Source organism: Salvelinus namaycush, chromosome 38, assembly GCF_016432855.1.
Source record: "Salvelinus namaycush isolate Seneca chromosome 38, SaNama_1.0, whole genome shotgun sequence".
Classification (NCBI taxonomy): Eukaryota; Metazoa; Chordata; class Actinopteri; order Salmoniformes; family Salmonidae; genus Salvelinus; species Salvelinus namaycush.
In genome coordinates this window covers 16,671,981-16,694,390 of record NC_052344.1, presented here as the reverse complement: position 1 = coordinate 16,694,390, position 22,410 = coordinate 16,671,981, and the positions used below count along the sequence as shown (strand labels likewise).

At 45.3% G+C, this 22,410-nt stretch overlaps 1 protein-coding gene across 9 annotated transcripts in view; it reads right to left on the bottom strand.

Annotated features, from left to right (window-relative positions):
* Nucleotides 1–18,758, bottom strand: part of kmt2e (lysine (K)-specific methyltransferase 2E) — a 39,831-nt gene extending 21,073 nt beyond the window's left edge. For 5 of the 9 annotated variants that reach the window (XM_038977735.1, XM_038977741.1, XM_038977743.1 and 2 more), the window contains exons 1-3: nt 18,441–18,758; nt 8,835–9,019; nt 2,672–2,786 (exon numbers count right to left, since the gene is read on the bottom strand). In XM_038977735.1, coding sequence (XP_038833663.1) covers nt 2,672–2,786; nt 8,835–8,905 — 186 coding nt within the window. In that variant the 5' untranslated portion in view covers nt 8,906–9,019; nt 18,441–18,758. The remainder of the gene's footprint in view (nt 1–2,671; nt 2,787–8,834; nt 9,020–18,440) is intronic. The other 4 variants (XM_038977737.1, XM_038977740.1, XM_038977742.1 and 1 more) reach the window with 2 other exon arrangements.
* Between the last annotated feature and the right edge of the window lie 3,652 nt (nt 18,759–22,410).

The following is a 22,410-nucleotide window of genomic DNA, read 5'->3' as shown; positions in this document are numbered from 1 at the left end:
GTAAGGTAGTGTCATTGTCCTGTATTATAGTGTAAGGTAGTGTCCGTGTACTGTATTATAGTGTAAGGTAGTGTCATTGTCCTGTATTATAGTGTAAGGTAGTGTCCGTGTACTGTATTATAGTGTAAGGTAGTGTCCGTGTACTGTATTATAGTGTAAGGTAGTGTCCGTGTACTGTATTATAGTGTAAGGTAGTGTCCGTGTACTGTATTATAGTGTAAGGTAGTGTCCGTGTACTGTATTATAGTGTAAGGTAGTGTCATTGTCCTGTATTATAGTGTACGGTAGTGTCCGTGTACTGTATTATAGTGTAAGGTAGTGTCCGTGTACTGTATTATAGTGTAAGGTAGTGTCCGTGTACTGTATTATAGTGTACGGTAGTGTCCGTGTACTGTATTATAGTGTAAGGTAGTGTCCGTGTACTGTATTATAGTGTACGGTAGTGTCCGTGTACTGTATTATAGTGTACGGTAGTGTCCGTGTACTGTATTATAGTGTAAGGTAGTGTCCGTGTACTGTATTATAGTGTAAGGTAGTGTCCGTGTACTGTATTATAGTGTAAGGTAGTGTCCGTGTACTGTATTATAGTGTAAGGTAGTGTCCGTGTACTGTATTATAGTGTAAGGTAGTGTCCGTGTACTGTATTATAGTGTAAGGTAGTGTCCGTGTACTGTATTATAGTGTAAGGTAGTGTCCGTGTACTGTATTATAGTGTAAGGTAGTGTCCGTGTACTGTATTATAGTGTAAGGTAGTGTCCGTGTACTGTATTATAGTGTAAGGTAGTGTCCGTGTACTGTATTATAGTGTAAGGTAGTGTCCGTGTACTGTATTATAGTGTAAGGTAGTGTCCGTGTACTGTATTATAGTGTAAGGTAGTGTCCGTGTACTGTATTATAGTGTAAGGTAGTGTCCGTGTACTGTATTATAGTGTAAGGTAGTGTCCGTGTACTGTATTATAGTGTAAGGTAGTGTCCGTGTACTGTATTATAGTGTAAGGTAGTGTCAGTGTACTGTATTATAGCGTACGGCAGTGTACAGTATACGGTAGTGTACAGTATTATAGTGTATGGTAGTGTCTGTATTGTATTGCTATATAGTGTACGGTAGTGTCTGTGTACTGTATTAGTGTACAGTAGTGTACTGCATTATAGTGTACAGTAGTGTCTGTACTGTATTATAGTGTACGGTAGTGTACTGTATTATAGCGTAGGGTGGTGTAATGTCAGTGTATTGCATTATAGTGTATGGTAGTGTCAGTGTATTGTATTATAGTGTACGGTAGTGTGCTGTATTATAGCGTAGGGTAGTGTACTGTATTATAGTGTACAGTAGTGTCAGTGTCCTGTATTATAGTGTACGGTAGTGTAGTGTCAGCGTACTGTATTATAGTGTACAGTAGTGTCAGTGTCCTGTATTATAGTGTACGGTAGTGTAGTGTCAGCGTACTGTATTATAGCGTAGGGTAGTGTCAGTGTCCTGTATTATAGTGTACGGTAGTGTAGTGTCAGCGTACTGTATTATAGTGTACAGTAGTGTCAGTGTCCTGTATTATAGTGTACGGTAGTGTAGTGTCAGCGTACTGTATTATAGTGTACGGTAGTGTCAGTGTCCTGTATTATAGTGCATTATAGTGTATGATAGTGTCAGTGTCCTTTATAATAGCGAACGGTAGTGTATTGTATTATAGTGTATGGTAGTGTACTGTTAGTGCATTATAGTACAGTGTACGGTCGTGTCATTGCTTTAGTGTATGGTAGTGTGTCTACTGTATTATAGTGTACCGTAGTGTCAGTGTATTGTATTATAGTGCATTATAGTATAGTGTACGGTAGTGTACTGTATTATAGTGTACAGTAGTGTCAGTGTATTGTATTATAGTGTACGGTAGTGTCAGTGTACTGTATTATAGTGTACGGTAGTGTCAGTGTCCTGTATTATAGTGTACGGTAGTGTCAGTGTCCTGTATTATAGTGTACAGTAGTGTCAGTGTATTATATTATAGTGTACGGTAGTGTCAGTGTACGGTAGTGTATTGTATTATAGTGTATTATAGTGTACGGTAGTGTCATTGTACTGTATTATAGTGTACGGTAGTGTCAGTGTCCTGTATTGTAGTGTACGGTAGTGTCAGTGTCCTGTATTATAGTGTACAGTAGTGTCAGTGTCCTGTATTATAGTGTACAGTAGTGTCAGTGTATTATATTATAGCGTACGGTAGTGTATTGTAGTATAGTGTACGGTAGTGTCAGTGTCCTGTATTGTAGTGTATGGTAGTGCCAGTGTCCTGTATTATAGTGTACAGTAGTGTCAGTGTATTATATTATAGCATACGGTAGTGTATTGTAGTGGCAGTGTCCTGTATTGTAGTGTACGGTAGTGTCAGTGTCCTGTATTATAGTGTACGGTAGTGTCAGTGTCCTGTATTATAGAGTACGGTAGTGTCAGTGTCCTGTATTATAGAGTACGGTAGTGTCAGTGTCCTGTATTATAGTGTACGGTAGTGTCAGTGTCCTGTATTATAGAGTACGGTAGTGTCAGTGTCCTGTATTATAGTGTACGGTAGTGTCAGTATCCTGTATTAGTGTACGGTAGTGTCAGTGTCCTGTATTATAGTGTACAGTAGTGTAGTGGTGTGTACTGCAGTGTAGTGTTGAAGTGGAGTGTACTCACGGCGTAGGGCAGCCCAATGTAACTGTGGGAGTGGTGAGAGCTAATGCTGTAGATCTGGTGCGGGTAGCTGGATTTCTCCACCACCACAGGGCTGGCCTCTACCGATTCTGGTCTGCTGGACAGAGACAGAGAAACAGAGTTAGGAGGGGGATCCCATTCACAACGTAATAGAGAAGAGAGATCTGTGTGATGTAAAATGAAAGATAGACATACAAGAGGGACAGAAACAGTAAGAAGGGGGATTCCATTTACAACAGCGAGAGAGAGCGAGAGAAGACACAGAGAGAAGACACAGAAAGAGAAAAATGAAAGCTAGACATGAACGAGGGAGAGAAACAGGAGGGAGATGAGAGTAGCGTTAAAGGACAGGTAGAGTGAGAAAAAGGGTAGAATAGGAGAGAGCAGAGAGAACCTCCTCATAAGCAGTGAGTGTATTGTTGTGCTTCATTGATTCTCCTCTTCCACTGGCTTAATGAGGACTGTTTATTTGGGAGGGCTTTAGGGGAGCTGACAGTGGTTGTGACAGAGTGGAAGTGGCCTGCCCCCCATATCACCTCAGCTAACTGGACAGAGCTGATAGCAGGGCTAATAACTCAAATGGGGGCCTAATCTCTCCACAATATTTCAACCTGAACCCCATTTCTGGAGGACACACACACACAACATTGACACACGCAGAAACAATAACAGGCATTCACTTCCTTGAGATCATTTATCAAACTGGTAAATCCACTTTTATTCTATGACATTGCAGTGGTGCAGAGAAAGCCTGTCTGGCTGTTTGAACATGAAACCAAGGACATGGGGGTATGGTTAACTAGGCTACTTCTCACTGGCATTGAAGGAGGGAGGAGGGCTTCAAAATGAAGACAAGTGGGATTGGCAAACAGACAACAGAGAGGAGATGAAGGGGGGGGAAGGAGAGATGGGAGGAGTGGCACTGTCAGGAGAGAAGAAAAGAAAGAGATCAGTGACAGCCGAGGCAGTTGAGACTCCAGGCTGATGTCATGACAAAACAGAAGGCTAGCTACTCCTACATACAAACAGCCTGTTGGTCAGTCATGAGGAAGAAACTCCACCAAATCCTTCCCTTCTCCTACAGGATAGTCCAGACAACTGCTACAAGGTCAAAGAGAGGGAGAGTGAAGGAGAGAGAATAGAGATGCCCCCGGGTGTATCCGAGGCTGGCTTTGCACAGCCACAGTCATCTCAGAAGCAGAGGCTAAATGAAACCTTGACAAGAGGCCAACTGCCCTGCCAAGAAGTTTGGCTGACAATGCAGAGTACAAGAGAAAAGCCCACTAAACAAACTGGACAGCTACAAAGGTACCGTATTACAAAATGTATGTGTGGTCTGATGGTGTAGTAGAATCCCTGAGGGGATGCTATGGCTATATGGCTCAAACAGGCTATGTAGCATATTCGGACAAGCCAAGACAGTTAGTAGCAGCACAGTAGGGTAGCAAAACTAGGCTACTCAAACGAATGGACGTGCCACGTGTCAGCATGTTAAAGTACAAACACACACCTCTCCAATGCTCCAACCCTCCCTCTCGACACCCCGTCCCTCCTAGGGTAAAGCAGCAGTACAGTACCTGGTGGAGTCAGTCTTTCCCCCCTAGTCTCCCCGCGTGCTGCACACCGTGACCTCTCAATGCTCGCTGTGCAGCACTTCCTTAAACATGGTATTGGCGCTCAAGCAGCAGGCGCTTTGTGTCAAAGTAAGTGCCTGTAAAAAGGTCTAGGGGCGGACCCCGGGGAAGGTGTGTGTACATCTCGCTGAAACACACACACACACTTCACTACCCTCCCCAGGGCAGAGAAGTAATCCAAGCCAAATCCAAAGAAACTTTAAAGTAGACTACTGAAAACAGTGTGAATGATTTACTTGGGTAACAATCTATACTTCATAATCAGGGATTTGCAGGGATGCAGCATGCATCATTCAGTGGTGAGAGAGAGAACATTCATGTATTAAAATGAAATCAGTGATCGTATGAGGAGTCATTAAAATGGGCTTTATTGTGCTTTCCTGGGATAGTTTCTTTGGTGAGAGAGGGGGATGATAGACAAAGGAGAAGAGAACAGACATGTGATGAGCCAGTTTGTTTGACGGATGGCGAGGGGCCATGTTTGGTTTCAGTGTGAGTGGCCAAAGGGACTGAGACTGACTGCATCAATCATGTCTGTCTCATAGGAAGTCAGGGACGAAGACACAGAGTACATGATGCTATAGTCAATCACAATCACACACGTCTAGGGAGAAGCTATGAGATGTGAGACACCGGGAGACTCAGAGAGCAGAGACAGCAGAAAGAGACAGCAGAGATGGAATGGAGGTGTCAATTAAACAGACAGCTATGCATGTGCTAATCATAGCTCACAGCTCAAGAGAGAGCTTAATATGGAGCCAGAGATCACACACACCGACAGAGACAGAGAGAGCGAGAGCGAGGGACAGCGCGAGGGAGAGAGACACAGAGCGAGACACAGAGAGAGACAGCGCACTTCTGCACAGCCAGCCAACACACACACACACACACCGCTGCATCTTTCAGAGGGAGGTGGAGAGGCAGTGACTGCTCCTCTGGGAGTAGTACTGCTGTTCCTAGGGTTAGCAAGTTAGCACACTAATGCTAACCTCTGCCCTGTGTTGAGAACACGAGGGCCTCGAAGAGCAACAAGGATCTGTGACTTGTTTTATTAGTAGGGTGGAAGGAAGAGGGCTAGATGATAACTACCCTGGTCTGTGGGCACGGTGGAGGTAGGTAGTCCTGTGTGTGTTACAGACAGCCAGCCATACTCTGTACTCCCTCACAGTGGAGGTAGGTAGTCCTGTGTGTGTTACAGACAGCCAGCCATACTCTGTACTCCCTCACAGTGGAGGTAGGTAGTCCTGTGTGTGTTACAGACAGCCAGCCATACTCTGTGCTCCCTCACAGTGGAGGTAGGTAGTCCTGTGTGTGTGTGTTACAGACAGCCAGCCATACTCTGTACTCCCTCACAGTGGAGGTAGGTAGTCCTGTGTGTGTTACAGACAGCCAGCCATACTCTGTACTCCCTCACAGTGGAGGTAGGTAGTCCTGTGTGTGTTACAGACAGCCAGCCATACTCTGTGCTCCCTCACAGTGGAGGTAGGTAGTCCTGTGTGTGTGTGTTACAGACAGCCAGCCATACTCTGTACTCCCTCACAGTGGAGGTAGGTAGTCCTGTGTGTGTTACAGACAGCCAGCCATACTCTGTACTCCCTCACAGTGGAGGTAGGTAGTCCTGTGTGTGTTACAGACAGCCAGCCATACTCTGTGCTCCCTCACAGTGGAGGTAGGTAGTCCTGTGTGTGTGTGTTACAGACAGCCAGCCATACTCTGTACTCCCTCACAGTGGAGGTAGGTAGTCCTGTGTGTGTTACAGACAGCCAGCCATACTCTGTGCTCCCTCACAGTGGAGGTAGGTAGTCCTGTGTGTGTGTGTTACAGACAGCCAGCCATACTCTGTGCTCCCTCACAGTGGAGGTAGGTAGTCCTGTGTGTGTGTGTTACAGACAGCCAGCCATACTCTGTACTCCCTCACAGTGGAGGTAGGTAGTCCTGTGTGTGTTACAGACAGCCAGCCATACTCTGTACTCCCTCACAGTGGAGGTAGGTAGTCCTGTGTGTGTTACAGACAGCCAGCCATACTCTGTGCTCCCTCACAGTGGAGGTAGGTAGTCCTGCGTGTGTGTGTTACAGACAGCCAGCCATACTCTGTACTCCCTCACAGTGGAGGTAGGTAGTCCTGTGTGTGTTACAGACAGCCAGCCATACTCTGTGCTCCCTCACAGTGGAGGTAGGTAGTCCTGTGTGTGTTACAGACAGCCAGCCATACTCTGTGCTCCCTCACAGTGGAGGTAGGTAGTCCTGTGTGTGTGTGTTACAGACAGCCAGCCATACTCTGTGCTCCCTCACAGTGGAGGTAGGTAGTCCTGTGTGTGTGTGTTACAGACAGCCAGCCATACTCTGTACTCCCTCACAGTGGAGGTAGGTAGTCCTGTGTGTGTGTGTTACAGACAGCCAGCCATACTCTGTGCTCCCTCACAGTGGAGGTAGGTAGTCCTGTGTCTGTTACAGCCAGCCAGCCATACTCTGTACTCCCTCACAGTGGAGGTAGGTAGTCCTGTGTGTGTTACAGACAGCCAGCCATACTCTGTACTCCCTCACAGTGGAGGTAGGTAGTCCTGTGTGTGTTACAGACAGCCAGCCATACTCTGTGCTCCCTCACAGTGGAGGCCCAATTCAAGCTTGTTAACTTCTTTTGACGAAATCTGCATCAGGCAGGGGGCAGGCAGACGCAGAGCGGAGAGAGAAGGATAGAGAGAGGGCTTAAACCCCGACCCTACGAACAGAAGGGCCCTGGGCTGAGACGCGGCCCTTAAAAAAGCTGACGAAGGGGGAGGAGGGGGAAAGAGAGGTGAGCGCGAACCATTTAAGACGCCTTAACCACAAGAGGGCCACCTGTCATTCAGCCCGGTGACCATGGCAATGGCCCCTGCGCAGTGCGGAAGGGAGACATTGGGGAGGTTTCTATGGCAACCAGCTGTGGCCGCCTGCAACAGCTCTTAAGGCTGGGGGAGAGTGACACCGTCCCATTTAAAGAGACAAGCCCTCTAAAAGCAGACCTTTATGTTCTTCAACCACAGGAGCACAGAGGAGGTCTCTCTTATTTGTCTAGAATACTTGCCAGTATCCCTGAGGAGGGTATAGGGAATACTGTGTGAGGGTGGTATGTTGTTGCCATGGCGACAGGCTCTACTCCCCTAACAAGGTGCACAGCGCCATTTTCAGAGAAATTCTCCCTCCACCTGGTGGTGTCAGGTTGGTAGGAATCATTCTAAATCATGACATTGGCTACACTGACACTGTATTACACAGAAGCAACAACTTAGAAACAGAAAGTGAACAGTAAGGGTGTGTGATGTTAGGTAGTCATAAACACAGCACATGTTGTATTTAAGTGACAAGCTCTTCTGCCTCAAATCTTCTCTACAAAGTATGTTTTGTCATATATGGAACTTGGATGGTCTGGTCAGATTAGGGCATTGAGAATGTCTATGGGAAGTGATGGGTGTGAGACGGTGAGTAGTGCTATTATTGTGATCAATGGCAGTGATTGACCAAGCCTGTCCCTTACAGCAGACAGCAGGGCTATGGAGCCCCTCAGCGGGGCTAGAGAGAGAGACACACAGAGAGAGAGAGACAGAGACACAGAGCTAGACAGACAGAGACAGAGAGAGACATAGAGAGAGAGAGAGAGAGAGACACGGATAGAGAGAGCGAGAGACAGAGAGAGACACAGAGAGAGAGAGAGACACACAGAGAGTTAGAGAGAGAGAGAGACGCAGAGAGTTAGAGACACAGAGAGTTAGAGAGAGAGAGAGACACACACAGAGAGTTAGAGAGAGAGAGACACAGAGTTAGAGAGACAGAGAGAGAGACACACAGAGAGAGAGAGAGAGAGAGAGACACACACAGAGTTAGAGAGAGAGAGAGACACACACAGAGAGTTAGAGAGAGAGAGACACACACACAGAGAGTTAGAGAGAGAGAGAGACACACATAGAGTTAGAGAGAGAGAGAGACACACAGAGAGTTAGAGAGACACAGGGAGACACAGAGACACAGAGAGAGCGAGAGGCAGAGACACAGAGAGAGCGAGAGACAGAGACACAAAGAGAGAGAGAGAGACAGAGACACAGAGAAAGACAGAGACACAGAGAGAGAGAGAGAGACAGAGACAGAGACACACAGAGTTAGAGACACACAGAGAGTTAGAGAGAGATAGAGAGACACACAGAGAGTTAGAGAGAGAGAGAGAGAGACACACAGAGAGTTAGAGAGAGAGAGAGAGAGACACACAGAGAGTTAGAGAGAGAGAGAGAGAGACACACAGAGTTAGAGAGAGAGAGACACACACAGAGTTAGAGAGAGACACAGAGAGTTAGAGAGAGACACAGAGAGTTAGAGAGAGACACAGAGAGTTAGAGAGAGACACAGAGTTAGAGAGAGAGAGACACACACAGAGTTAGAGAGAGACACAGAGAGTTAGAGAGAGACACATAGAGTTAGAGAGAGACACACATAGAGTGAGAGAGATGCTGGGTTGGGCCTGAAGACGTTGGTATACTCACTCTGAGCCTGCAGCCATTTCCAGGTATGAGGTGTCTGCTGTGTCCACCCCTACAGGGATCACTATGCTCATGACGTTCTTTGCTGGTCAATTCTTGTCCTACTGAGTCCAGAGCATGGGAGTCCAAAACACAGAGGCATGCCAGCCACAGCACTCATTGCAGACATCTAAGTGCATCCACAAGGCCTGCCAACACACAGAGGGAGAGAGACAACAAGGGAGTTAGCATGGTGAAAAGGGGACAGTCACCTATCTGAAACTAGATCAGACAGACTGAAAACTGGGGTATTTCCAGGAATCACCATGATTCATAAATTCAGCTGTGTGAGATGTAGGTACTAGCTAACTGCTGGTTACACAGAAAATAAACAGCACGATAGGAATTTCCCTAGTAAAGCTCTCAAAGAGAACCCTCGCCCACCTCACTGGCTACCTGAGACATTAATGGATGCAAGGGGGAAGAGAAGCTATAGTAAGGCTATGCCTGATGTCGGTAAACTGGTCAAATGCGACCTCTACACAGACTGCCACGAATGCAGGATGCTGCGGTGGCAGTGTTTCACCACAAGGGGGTGTGAGAGAACACAGAGCTCTGACTGGCGGCCATTAATGGAGGAGGAGAAAGAAAAACGCAACACTGAGAGGCCATCTTTTCGCCGAGCAGGATTGTTCTATTGAGCAGAACAGAGTACACACACACACACACACACACTCTAAAAGGAACACACACACACGCACAATCCTTTAACGCTGTAATTAGAGCTGTCACAAGCCCCTGGCTGTCTGGATGTGAAAGCCAGTGTTAAATAGGCATCTTGTCTCACTCTCCCCCTATCACACTGTTTGTTCAGCATTGCAGGTGGACAGAAGATGCATAGAAAGACTAAGTCAATAATTAACTCCATTAGGTGTCACACAGACTGCAGCCTCTCTCTGATGAAGAGAGAAGTAGGACGAGGGACTAAATGGTAGGTTGACAGACAGAGGTAGCCACTCCCGCTAACAGGCAATAACAATGCTATGTACATAGACTAAATAGACCTGTCCCAATTAGCCTATACACAAACAAACAGTGGGTGGTAATGTACAGGCTATTATAGCTTATAGCCTACGTAATGCAATGCATGTGTCCAGACAGGGGCATATGAGCTGGCCTTGATACTGAGAGCACAGCGTTGTTGATAAGTGGGATTAGTGGGAGGGACACATGCCTAGACAAAATAGGCTGGAGTTCACACCTTTGTGTGTGTACCAGCCCAGGCATCCAGCAGAGAGGGCTCATCTCTGAGACACTGCTATAAAAATCTGGACATTTCAGGTTTACTAGACCTCTGAAACAGTTTTACAGTCCCTTTAAACAGCAGGGCCCATATCACAGCACAGCTTTGTGTGGCTCAATTAACAATAGAAACCAATTGTTGGTGTAACATTTCCCCGTAACAGGGCACTTATTAGCCAGAAGACTGAAATGACATAAAACCTTTTTGTGTTATCTCAAAGGCTCAGTATGTTTTGGTGTAGTAAAAATCCCCTCCTTCGGAAACAGGCCGTCTGTTTCCAAGCGTTTTGCTCTGATCTTCTCAGCCTGTCTAAGGGAATCCTGCTGTCACTGCTCAGGAATGCACACACACGCATGCTCAGCTCACACACACACACACACGCACACACACACACACACACACACACACATGCTCAGCTCACACACACATGCTCAGCTCACTCACACATGCTCAGCTCACTCACACATGCTCAGCTCACTCACACACACACACAACCACCCCCGCAGACAGATAACCCAAACCCCCTCCCCTTCCCCTTGCACACATTCCTTTGCTGGGAGGCACCCAGGGGCGCGCATACACACACACACTGCACCAGGGCCAGACACATTCAAGACACACAAAGGGGGGTTGGAAAAAAGGCTAACGAGTACAGTACAGCATTCCTGACTAAATCTGAGCGCTGTGACTGCCTCCGACGCTCCTCCCACTTCCTCTAGCGGAGCTGACTGTCACACAGGACCAACATGCCAAAAAAAGCAGAGGAAAAAGACAAACACTCCCTCGCTCCTTCTGCCCTCCCTCGCTGTGCCCCATCCACCCCACCCGGATGTCTCTCTCCTCTTCCTAAATAAACCTCAGAGCATGGAAGGGAAGGGGAGTGCCGCAGACAGGGCTCCTAATTACAAAGAGTCTGGAAGAGAGACAGAGCATGGTGAAGAAGGGGAAAGGGGAGAGAGAGAGTACAGGAGGGAAAGGGGGAGAGAAACACAAAGCAAAGAATTATGATGGCAGAACACTAGCTAGTCAAGCGAGGAGGAAAGCTGTGGCGCTTTTGTCCCCCAGTCCCCCTTTCGTTCTGTCTGAGGTTCTCTCATCACGGATCTCACAGCGCTGCAGGGAGCCTTCCAAATGATCCATCTACCCTCTGTTTGGGAGAGGCGCCCAAACTCCTGTATGGGCACTAGGGTTCCTCTAGCACAGGCAGGCACAGCAGCCTTCTGAGACTACGTGGGAGAGTAGAGCAGAGACTAGAGCTGAGCCCACTCTCCCCCCTCTTCTCATTTGCCATCCTCCCTTTCCCAATCTCCCCTCCCCACTAAGGCCACAGTCACGTCATTGTGTGGGGGAATAACTTTCCTTTTCAGACAGACCAGTCACTGAACTGCATTCAGCAGGGAACACACACACACACACACACACACACACACACACACACACACACACACACACACACACACACACACACACACGTGCTAGGCTAGTTGGAGCCGCCGTACGTCAGAGCTTGTTTTCATTGAGGCTCTTTGAGCCAAGTCTCAGTGTTTGATTTTGAGCCGGGAGAAGAGAACGATGGACATAAAGACGGGCTTCTAACTGAAGCCGCGCTCCTCCTTCCCTCCAAGTTCCCAACAGAGAGCTGAAGTGACTTCACACCATCCTCATAGGCTGAGTCATCGCAGCAGCCAGCCACGAGCGCGCACACACACACCAACATAAACACACGCCTATACACTGGAAAAAGACACCATCAGAATGTCACAACCCTTCCTCTCACAGTGCCCAAACAGGGCTACTCTCTGCATCAGCTGTCCTGTCCTTCATTAATCACTGTGCCCAAGCTGCCAGGGCTCCCTCTGTGCTTTACCTCTGAAGGTGAAGCCATACATCAATAATACAGGACATTAGAGATGTAGGCCTACATTGTGTGTATGCATGTGTTAGAGATTGTGTGCCACTAGTGGCGAGTAGATACGTTCTACTGTGATGTTTACCATTGACCACCTATCGCGCAGTAGCAAACTGCACTGTGTCCAGACCCACTAAAAGGCATTGGAGAGAGAATGATGTTGCTTTGTCCACATCCACACTCTGCAGAGCACACTAACCAGCAGACAATGGCCCCAGGCCAGCACTCTCTGTGTGTGTGTGAGAGTGAGTGAGAGACAGTGGGCCCTAGAGGCTACTCTATACACATCAGCCTACACACTTTGGGCTTGTACCCTGTCAAACGAACACACACAGGTGGTAAAGGAGGGATCTCCCATCTCAGGTGCAGGGTACAGCCAGCCAGCCAAGGTTTTCAGTGCAGTACATCCAGGTTCTGACAGCTGGTCTGGGGCAGCCCTACTCTGGCCCTGTTCTGGCCTACTCTCCCTCGGTACACCCTCCTCTCCTCCACTCCCTAACACAGCACGGCTCCATTTGACATTCTTAAATTTGATAAGGATGACCGATGACAAACAAAATCATTGATTTGCGTCGAGCTCACCTGTCAACCTGAGTGACTCAGTCTTGTCTATATTAGGAAAGAAAGGTCAACTACTCAAACCAAATAAAAGTGAGACTGACAGGCTCAAATGTAGCTTTTCTGTGCCTGGTGTTAATCGTAGGCCTAGATTATTTTTGCCCATATTGTGCAGCCCTACGTGGCAGTGTTGCAATTATCTCAAAGTGCAGGAAATGCAGAAATTAATAAAAATGGCAGAAATTATTTTTGGATGAGGTTGAAAACAGTATAAAACAATCAGAATGGAGAAAGACTCATTGAAATCACCCTAGGGCCTCGCACTACTCATAAAGCTTAATTTACAACATTTATTTTAAAAAATACATTAAATACCATCAAAAATATGAAAAATAAAGTGATATATTTTGGCCATATCGCCCAGCCCTGGTCAGAGACACTCAAGCCCCAATACAGCACTGTTCCATGATCGATTTCACACCTGGCTCGCACTGGCGTTATATCACCAACCACTACATTCACTCTCGCCTCCACTGAGTCTGCCCAGTACCCAGCATGCCTTGCACTAAGTAAGTAGCGCTAGCATGTAGCACAGCAACAGGAAGTGGGCAGGGTTAGGGAAGTATCAGGATTGCTGTTGCAGCAGTCCCAGCCCAGGGGCACCTATTTGGGAAGTAGTCTAACTAGTGAAAGGCCCATTTAACAAGGGATCCATTACAGCCCAGAACCGCAAAAAAACAGGTTACCTGAACCCTGTCTCCCTCTCCTCCTCGTGTGTGACCTATGCGACTGTGCTGGGCCTCAGAGCAAGGCCAGCCTCCTATGAGCTACTAAAGGCCTGACTCTAGCTCTACACAGAAAGGGAGGACACTGGAGGCTTAGAACCATAGAGCCAGGCAGCCCCACAGGGTAAAACTACCTAGGCTGGCAGTGTACTGTTGTCAGCCAGCTATATCTATACAGATGATACAGTTTCAGGATGGAGTCTGTTGTTCTCCAGGGACAGAGGAAACAACACAAACACAAGTGGCACTCTTTACAGTGGAGGATGAGGCAGGCAGAGAGGAAGTCAATAGATTCTCACCAGCTCCATTGAGCTATTGCCTTCTTCTGTCCTACCCAGCACTGCTTTCGATACAGCAGACTAGCAGTAAACATCCTGTATAGTGAACTCCTTCACTTCCTCCCTCTGTGGCCCACTGTCCTGGCTATTGGCCGCTCGAAAAGCCTTCATAGCTTCTCTTATTGAGCAGGGCACCAACCAGGGGGAGCGAGGAGAGGGAACCAGAGAAGGCAGTGTGAGTCAGTGTGTGAGGCAATTTGAATACGTCGCAGTTAGGGAGACTGTTAGAATGCTACAAGACCATGACATGGTTATAGTAGCATGACTGCCACGAAGCAAGAAGCGCTCCAGCCAGTGCATGGCCTCTAGCACCAGGACAGAGCAGAGGCCACTGTCCCTTTAAGAGGAAGAAGAGGTAGGTGACTCGGGATTGTATATTATATATCAGCTTCTGATTAGACACAGCAGGACCGCTCTCATCCAGTATTTATAACATGTCCACACAAAATGGAGGCATTTTTGCTGTATTCAGAGGCCAACATCGAGGGAAACAGTCGTTTCTTTACTGTGCCAGCTACATCCATACACACAGTCCTCGTTACTTGTTAGAGGGTTCCAGCCTGCAGCGGTTCAAACCAGTGTCTATTTTACTTCCCGGCAGGGGCCCAAGTCTCCCAGGGCCTCTATGCATCTAGGTCTCCACTGCATGAATGATATCACAAACGTATCATGACATCATTCATTTGGTGGAGGATGAATCCCACTATGGAAAGCTAAGCTGTGGAAAGACTAGAGGGAGCAGTGTATAGCAGTCGGAGGCCTTACTTAACCCCCACTGTTGACAGGCATTTGTGAAACAAGCACCTTTGTCAGTGAAAAGAAAGATCAGGAGTCACAAGCAAATGAGTGCCTGTATCAGAGTGTCAGTCAGTCAGCTGTGGCAGCGACGATAGCCTACACAGCTCTCTCATTAGGCTCCTCTAGAGAAAGAATGAGAGCAGCTGCACAGCCTCACTGTGGGGAAAACTGAAAACACCTCTGCCTCCAATGATTTGTCCTCCTGTCCTCGATTGGCAGAGGGGGAATTAACATAACCCTCGCCTCATAAGGACACAGAAGACTAATTAGTGCCGTCTTGGAGAACCAAAACAGAATAGATTAATGGCAATCTCTCTCGGCAGCCTCCATCCAAGATGGCCACAAATCCGGATAATTTTCTGTTCACGTAAGGAGGAGTCTCTTCTTACATGGCTATGGCAACATGGGGTCATGAGGAAAAAGGAGGAGAGAAAAAACACTGGGCGGCTGTCTCAAACTGGCATTTGGACAGAGGCTGCCAAAGTTTGCACCACAGAGAAGTATCCAGCTTCTCCGGTTTGTCTCACAGGCCAGTAGGGAGGAGGGAATGGAGCGGTGTAGAGCTGCCTGCCTCACACCATCCCAAAACTAGAGCCACCATCAGGGGACGGAGCCATACTACTGTGAATGAGGCCTGAGCTGATGGAAAAATGTCACAACACATGAAAGGAAAGACATGCACTGTCAGGAGAAGATTGTTTGGGCAAAGTGGAGGCGTGTGTGTATGTGTGAGATGTAGCCAGGCAAGTTTAAAAAGCCTTGTTGGGGGACTTGGGCTCCTTGTTATTTCTATAAGGAGTGATATAGAGCTCCTCGCTGGCCAGCTGTGTGTTATCATGAATTTTCAACACTGTCACCAAAACAACAGACAACAAAAAAAACTGGCCATTTATTTTCATTATTGGGTTATTTGGTGACGGGCATCTGTTCTGAGTCTGTGAGGAGCTGAGAGGGGGAGGGGCAAGAGGAGGGCAGCAGGTCTTTGTCAATGTCAAAGGGAAATAACCAAGTCACAGCGGTTGTTTCATTCCCCCTTCACAAAACGCAACGCCTTTGGCCACCAGGTAGGACTTGAGAAACTGCCTGTTTATCTATTCATGAATTTAATGTGAATTAGGCAAATTTTCCAAATTGGAAAATACAATTGAGACAAATTAGCCTATGTTCCAAAGAGCTAGGCCTAACCACACTGAAATCTTCCTAGCTAATTTAATGACTGAGTTTCTAGTACTAGTCATACCCGAACACTGGTAAATATTACACAAGCACATAGTTCCAGCCATAATGACACAAATCATGGTTGTTGTGACCTGCTTGTTCTATGGTTCATATCCACAATCAGTATAATGCTTTCCTCCTCAGTCAAGCTGACCTTTAGATAATTACTACTTATTAACTGCATATACATGCTTACCCCATAAAATAGCATTGATGTTTCATGAACCTACCATTCTACCACAGTAAGAGAATGGGTAGGTAAATGATAGTGAAGTATGAGATATTAAAAATGTCCATCTAGTGCTTTCTACAAACACATGAGTTAGACTAGTAGCCTACTTACTGTTAAATGTGGTAACTTAGTCCAACTTGCCAGAAAAGGGTGGGAATGTTTAGTGTTGGACAAAGCATGAGGTCAAAGAAGAGTGGGGGTGGCAATAAACCTCGTATTGTTCTTTATACAAAGTGCTGCGTTTGTATCCTGTTATGCAACTCCTCAATATGACAACCTGCTAATAACATAGCCAAATTCAGCAACTACAATAAATCTGATCTGACGTATATTGCGTTGTAGTACAATCTGTATATACATCCTGCTCTACAAATACAATGCATCATGAAACACAATATTAGCAAAGAAATATGATTGAACGACATGGGGGGGGGTCGCTATTAGCTAACTAGACAGTTGGCCAGCGAATCTCAAACTACCTGACAAATGTATGTTTGCACCAAACGCGGACATTGTCGTTGTTTAAATGTACGACAAAAAGCAGTCCTTATTAATCTATCCCATTGTGCACTCGCTTTCCCGTGAGTGTGTCGGCGCTGCAGTCAGCTCAGCCGATAGGGGTGTGGAGGGCTGAACATAGCTATTAAATTACCACAACATCAAGCCAAGCCGCCATTTTCATAGCGCTTTTCTAAGGACAGCGAGAAAACCGTGTAACTGGGGGGACGGACCCTCGCCACGAGAAGAAAATCCCCAAGAAAGCAATCAATCGTCTTTCAGACATTCTTACTTAAGTATCAATCTGTCGATGCCGTTTCTGTGTAATTATTATTTAAAAAAATGTAGAATCTCGTCGATAATTTAGCCAGCGGGTTAGCTAACTAGCCATGCTAGCTAGCTGCGATGGCTTTCAAAGATACACAACGTTGGCTAGCGCTTCTCGACAAATGAACCATTGTCTCAAGCTACGTAGCTAGCGGCTAACACATTACATTGGGCCTCTGTCTTGAAAAAAATACAACATTTTAAGCTTGTACTACTACCAGACTGCCACATCAGTTGTAGTACTTAGCTAGCTAATATTAGCGTTCGAACTGCGGTAAACGTCGTTACGCTGGCCAACGAGGGCTTTAACATGAAAAGATTAGCTACCTAAGCTAGTTAGTAAGGAAACTTTACACGTCATGGTGTGAACAACGCGCAAATGTAACACGCTTGCTGAATATACATTCTCGCATTTAATGATCTCTTTTTGAAATAACATTGTCTCAATCTATTGTAAACAATCGCACAATTTAAACGGTCAAAGAGGCTACATTGTCAGTGGAGGCAAGATTCCCCGATTTGGAGTATACCCCCTCCACTGAGGTATGGTCCCCTCCCCCCACGTTTGCAGCAGTTAAACCACATACCCTCTGAATCTAAATTAAGGGATATAATGCATTTGTCAGCTAGCAACAAAATAGAAGGGTGGGAGTTTACCGGTCCAATAGCCGTTTGTTCATCTCGTGACTGAGGAGGCCTCTAGTTTTATATCTAAAAAAGCATTTACACAATAGTGGACATGCGATTGAAATTTGAAAAGAAATATAATGCAACTACAATTAACAGAAATAATTATACGTAGTCTTTAGTTATCTAGCTGTATATGTAAACAAAATCCCTGTCAATGCCCTCTGCGCAACACCACATTTTGTGGACTTGTTGGCTAGTTATTCATAAACGGAAATAAACCTTCCTAGGATCAACAAGAAGCGCACTTCCAACCACATGCAAATATGGAGCTAGATAACGAGTACGGATGTGTTAAACCAAGCCAGTCGAACAAATACTGCAATACAATTCATGATTTACTTGTTCTGTAAGTACATTTTTACCACTAGCCTATTGCATGGGAGTACATTGGCAAACTGACCATCCTTTGGGGACTGGTTGAAAATGAGAGCGGGGTAGTTCATGCCACCTAGTTAGCTAGTTAACGTTACGTTCGACTGCAACAGCATACTGACATTGCAGGTATCGCTAACTAGCCAAAATAGTTAATGTTTGATAAAGTATTGATTCCCTTTCTCTTCATTAACAAACAATCCAATGTAGTTATTCAACTGCATTAACTATGTAAGCGTGCTAACGTTTCAGAAGCAGCAGGTTAAATCTAAAATTCAAATGCGCTAACGTTAGCTAGCTAAACAGTGCACTGTGCTAACAGTTGCTAGCCAGCTAATACCAGCTAATGTTACACCAAAACAACTCTAATTCAGGAATAACATTCTAAATAAGTGTCTCACTTATATTAAAAACCAACTGATTTGCTACCAGAAAGTTAGTTATCATCTAACTATAGCGCCATCAGCATCCACGTAGCTAACGTTACTAGCTACAGTAGCTAGCCATGAGAAACCAAGTCGGTAAGCTGGCTAGCTAGACTAACTTGATGAGCTCTTGAAACTAAGACAACGTATGAGGTAGTTTTAAAGGGTTTTACTTACAGTTAGTCCACTCACTGTAGATACCCTGAAAAGAAACAGCGACCTGGGTGAGACCCCCGTCGCTAGAGCTTCGCTCTCTACACAACCAAAACAATAGCTACTTCACTCCACACTGCGGCTCCATAAGGTTTAAAAATATTTACACTGATAGCAGTCTTCTTGAGACTCCCCCTGCTGTAAATAATTTTCGTTGGTAGTTATTGGAACCCAATAATGACAGTCAGTTCCTAACCGTTAAAATTGTGTCCTACCTACGCCGACTGTTAGAAATTAGATCACCTCTATACCCCATCTCTTTTCCCTTTGCAAAAATGGCGGCCCTGGCAGGACTGCCGTGACTCCGCCTCCTCCAGCCCCATCAACCCCTAACCCGAGCCCCGCCCCTACACTCTCCGGGGTCCGTAGCCCAAGATTACAGGGGCGCGGTGAAAGGAGATGGCTACATGCGCGTTCACGCGACCCTGCCCTGCCTGTTCTGTAGTTTTGTGTCTGTAGTCCAAATCGTGCCACTATGATGCCACCATGCAGGATTTATGTGAGTTCAGTTGCAACGAGTTGGTTCTAGAAAATGACATATATAAATTATTTCTTACAATCCTAATTTATACAATATTATCTCCAAACTTCATTTATAACAAATGTAAACATTCATAGGATTGGTAAAGAAAGAACATCTCAGATTGTGTGAGCACAGCATCTCATGCGTTCAACAACTCATTAAAAATGAATCCATTTCCATGAATAGAATAATATCTCTTTGTCAATTAAAACATTAAATAAAAATGTACAATTTCCTAAAACTGCAAGAAAGATCAAGCAACATGGTGCAACACAAAATTACAATACATGACAGACACCACAATACAAGGCATAGACTAAACTCATATACAACTCCTGTATGTAGTGTTTATTTTCAGATCATGTGTGTTTTCTTTTCAACATGTACCTGAGAACAATTTGTACACTTTGATGTGTGACGGGGTAAAATTAGGGTAGTCAGTGCTTGACTTGGGCAGAAGTTTACTGGAGCTGAGTACCGGCACTTCAGATTATCTACTGCTTGAGCTCCTGCACCTCCTATAGAATATTATCTCAAAAGTATTGTGGAGCTCCTGCACCTAAATATAAACAGTACCCAAAATGAGTACTGGCACCTACAGTATTTCAGTCCAAGTCAAGCACTGTGTGTGTGTGTGTAGTCAATGCCGTTTCTTAGCAGCCAAGGACAAAGTACTGTTGCTTTTATTACTTCCTCTGGAGGAACTTGTTGAATTGTCAGCCCTTTCCCTCCTGTTTCGCACTTCTCTTAACTGCAAAGCAATCTGATGTGCTTTTGTCAACCATATGACCATGATGTCTGGCACAGAGACATACCATGTTCTACATCTATGGTCTGCCATCTCACCACCGCTCATGTCTCAAAGATTCATTCATTCAAGTGCTCTTTTCACTTTTATCCTACCGCAAAATGTGAAACTTTATTAAAATAGTAAAACAAACAGAAATATATTGTATTGTCACTGAGGTCCATGACACGCCTTCTCTTCTGTATCTGCTACAGATAAAACAAACTCCTGAATGGCAATTATTAGGCCCTACTTACCAGAGTTTGAAATTAGCATCTAAATATGGTGCCCAAGGCAGTAGGAGAAAACAAATATCTTATGTAACCCACTTACACTCGAGCCCATTCTTTCTTTGATTTAACTGAAGGCAAGGTGGGTGGTAGGCAATACTGACCAACTAATATCAACACAATCTACAAATGTAAGCATCATGTGCTATTGTACAAGTACATTTTACTCATAATTGCTGTTACAGTATTCCAGTCTTTCAATAAAAACGGCACTATTATGAATACATGTTATATGTAGGCCTAGTTCAATATTACTGACAACAATGCGTATAGGCTACAATGAAGAGGGCAAGGCAAACGGATCGTTGCATGTGTAAAGTAAACCGTCTCCATGTCCAAAAGAGGTGCGTCCAACTGTGCAACAATGTATCTAAAAAATCCGTTGGACATCAGGGTACGTTACGTGTCGTTCGAATTAAGGCGAAGATACAGTGGCTCCTGCGAATCTTCCAATCCTGTTCACATATACAGTCATTGCCTGTTCACATGACATTACAGTTCGACCTCCCCTCCCCCACTGATATCTAGCCAAACCGCATCCCCGCGCGCACGCGTATTACTGAAATTGAACTGGCAGTTTGCTGGGCTTTCTCGTCTGTTGGTTGTATCGGATCGTCTTGACAGAGTAGATGAGCCTTCATAACTGCTACAACTACAATCATTTTCGGAAATCTTGTAGCGAACGTAGATGATATTGTACAGCAGTCGTTGGGCTATAATACGGTATATATCAATTTTTTTTTATTCAGAGTGTAGGGTTTTTGTTATTACAATATTTGGAGACGTTATCAAGAAGTAGCCTAGTCGGTTTCCGGACAGTTTGATTGGGATGAGATTCGGTGGTTAAAATCTAGGGTTCTCTCGTTTTCGCAAAATGGCGTTCTTGTTTTGATAGATTGACATTGCTCTCAGCCAATGATGCATGAATTGGCCTGTTTTTGCAGAAATGGTTGGCTTCTGATGACATCATTCGGACATCGGTTGTAGGCGGGTTCTGAGCTGTGAGGGGAGAGTGGCGCAACCGGAGAATTTGCAGAGCCAGGCGCCATTAGGGATGAGTCAAGAAAAACAATGCATTGAAATTAAAGATAAATATGGGATGAGCAATTTATTGCTGTTCGACCATAGGAATTACTCAGGGTATCAACGTATTGTATACAGAAAGCTATAGATCACTTTCCGTATTTTTGTGAAATTGCAACAACGTAGCTGGTGGCAAATAAGATGGCGCCTGCTGTTAGCGATCATGCACGTGCATAAAGCGCACTGACTAGGCGGCGGCACCGCGCGCACTCCCGAGAGGAGCGCGGAAAGCATAGTTTCTAAACTATACTGTACTGTCTTCGTGTAAAGTCTTGTTATAGTTTATAGTCTATTTATGTATTTCCTATTTTGGTATTTAAACCGAGATGCAGACTGATGAGCCAACTTATCTTTAACTACATAAGTCGAAACATGGATGGATGGAATTACGGTCATTGTCTATGAAAATGTAAAAGTGTCCAACAAAAGCTGAACTGAACACTGGCATGAAAGGGAAGAAACTTCAAATTTTTGCAGGACTTTAAAGTAACAATTCGATTACAGTTGGATACATTACACCTGATGGAACGCGAAGTTAATTGCAAATTTGATATTTTAGTAAGATTTTCCCCAAGGACAAAAGCAACTGTCGAACCGTTTAGCTGTTGATAGGGGGCTTGGAGCTTTCCGCCATGTTGTCCCACTCGGTTCTCACATTCATTAATCAGTAAATGGCGAATAGACTCTTCACAATTATCCCAGAGAAGAATTGCTCTCGTAATTTAAATGCTCATTAACCATTTGTACCTGTTATGCCTGTCTTTTGTCACTTGATTATTCATTAAACCTGACTGCCGTCCTATAATTTCCCTCCACCTGAATTTACTATACTGGACACAAAACAAATGCACTGCGCACCCATGTCATGGAAGACATGTAAACAAAGGAAGGAGGTGCATGACGTTCCAACATAAAACCTGTAATGAAGAGGAAGGGAATTGGAGGGACTGCCATGACCACCAACCGTCCTTGCTCAGTTGTCAGTTTGTGAAAGTTTGCACAGAAGCACGCATGCATTAATTCACCATATCACAACACAAACTTCCAGCATTACATGTTCATATGAAAAATGAAATACATTTCCCCCCCCCCCAATATTTCCTATACGATTCCCTTTTAAGAGTTTCATACATGCATAAAAAAATCATCTTCTGTAACTACCTAATATACATATAAAGGGCTTTGTCTCCATCTAGTGTGCAAAAGTGAAAACGACACGAGTCGATCCATTTTCTGAACAACCCTCCATCT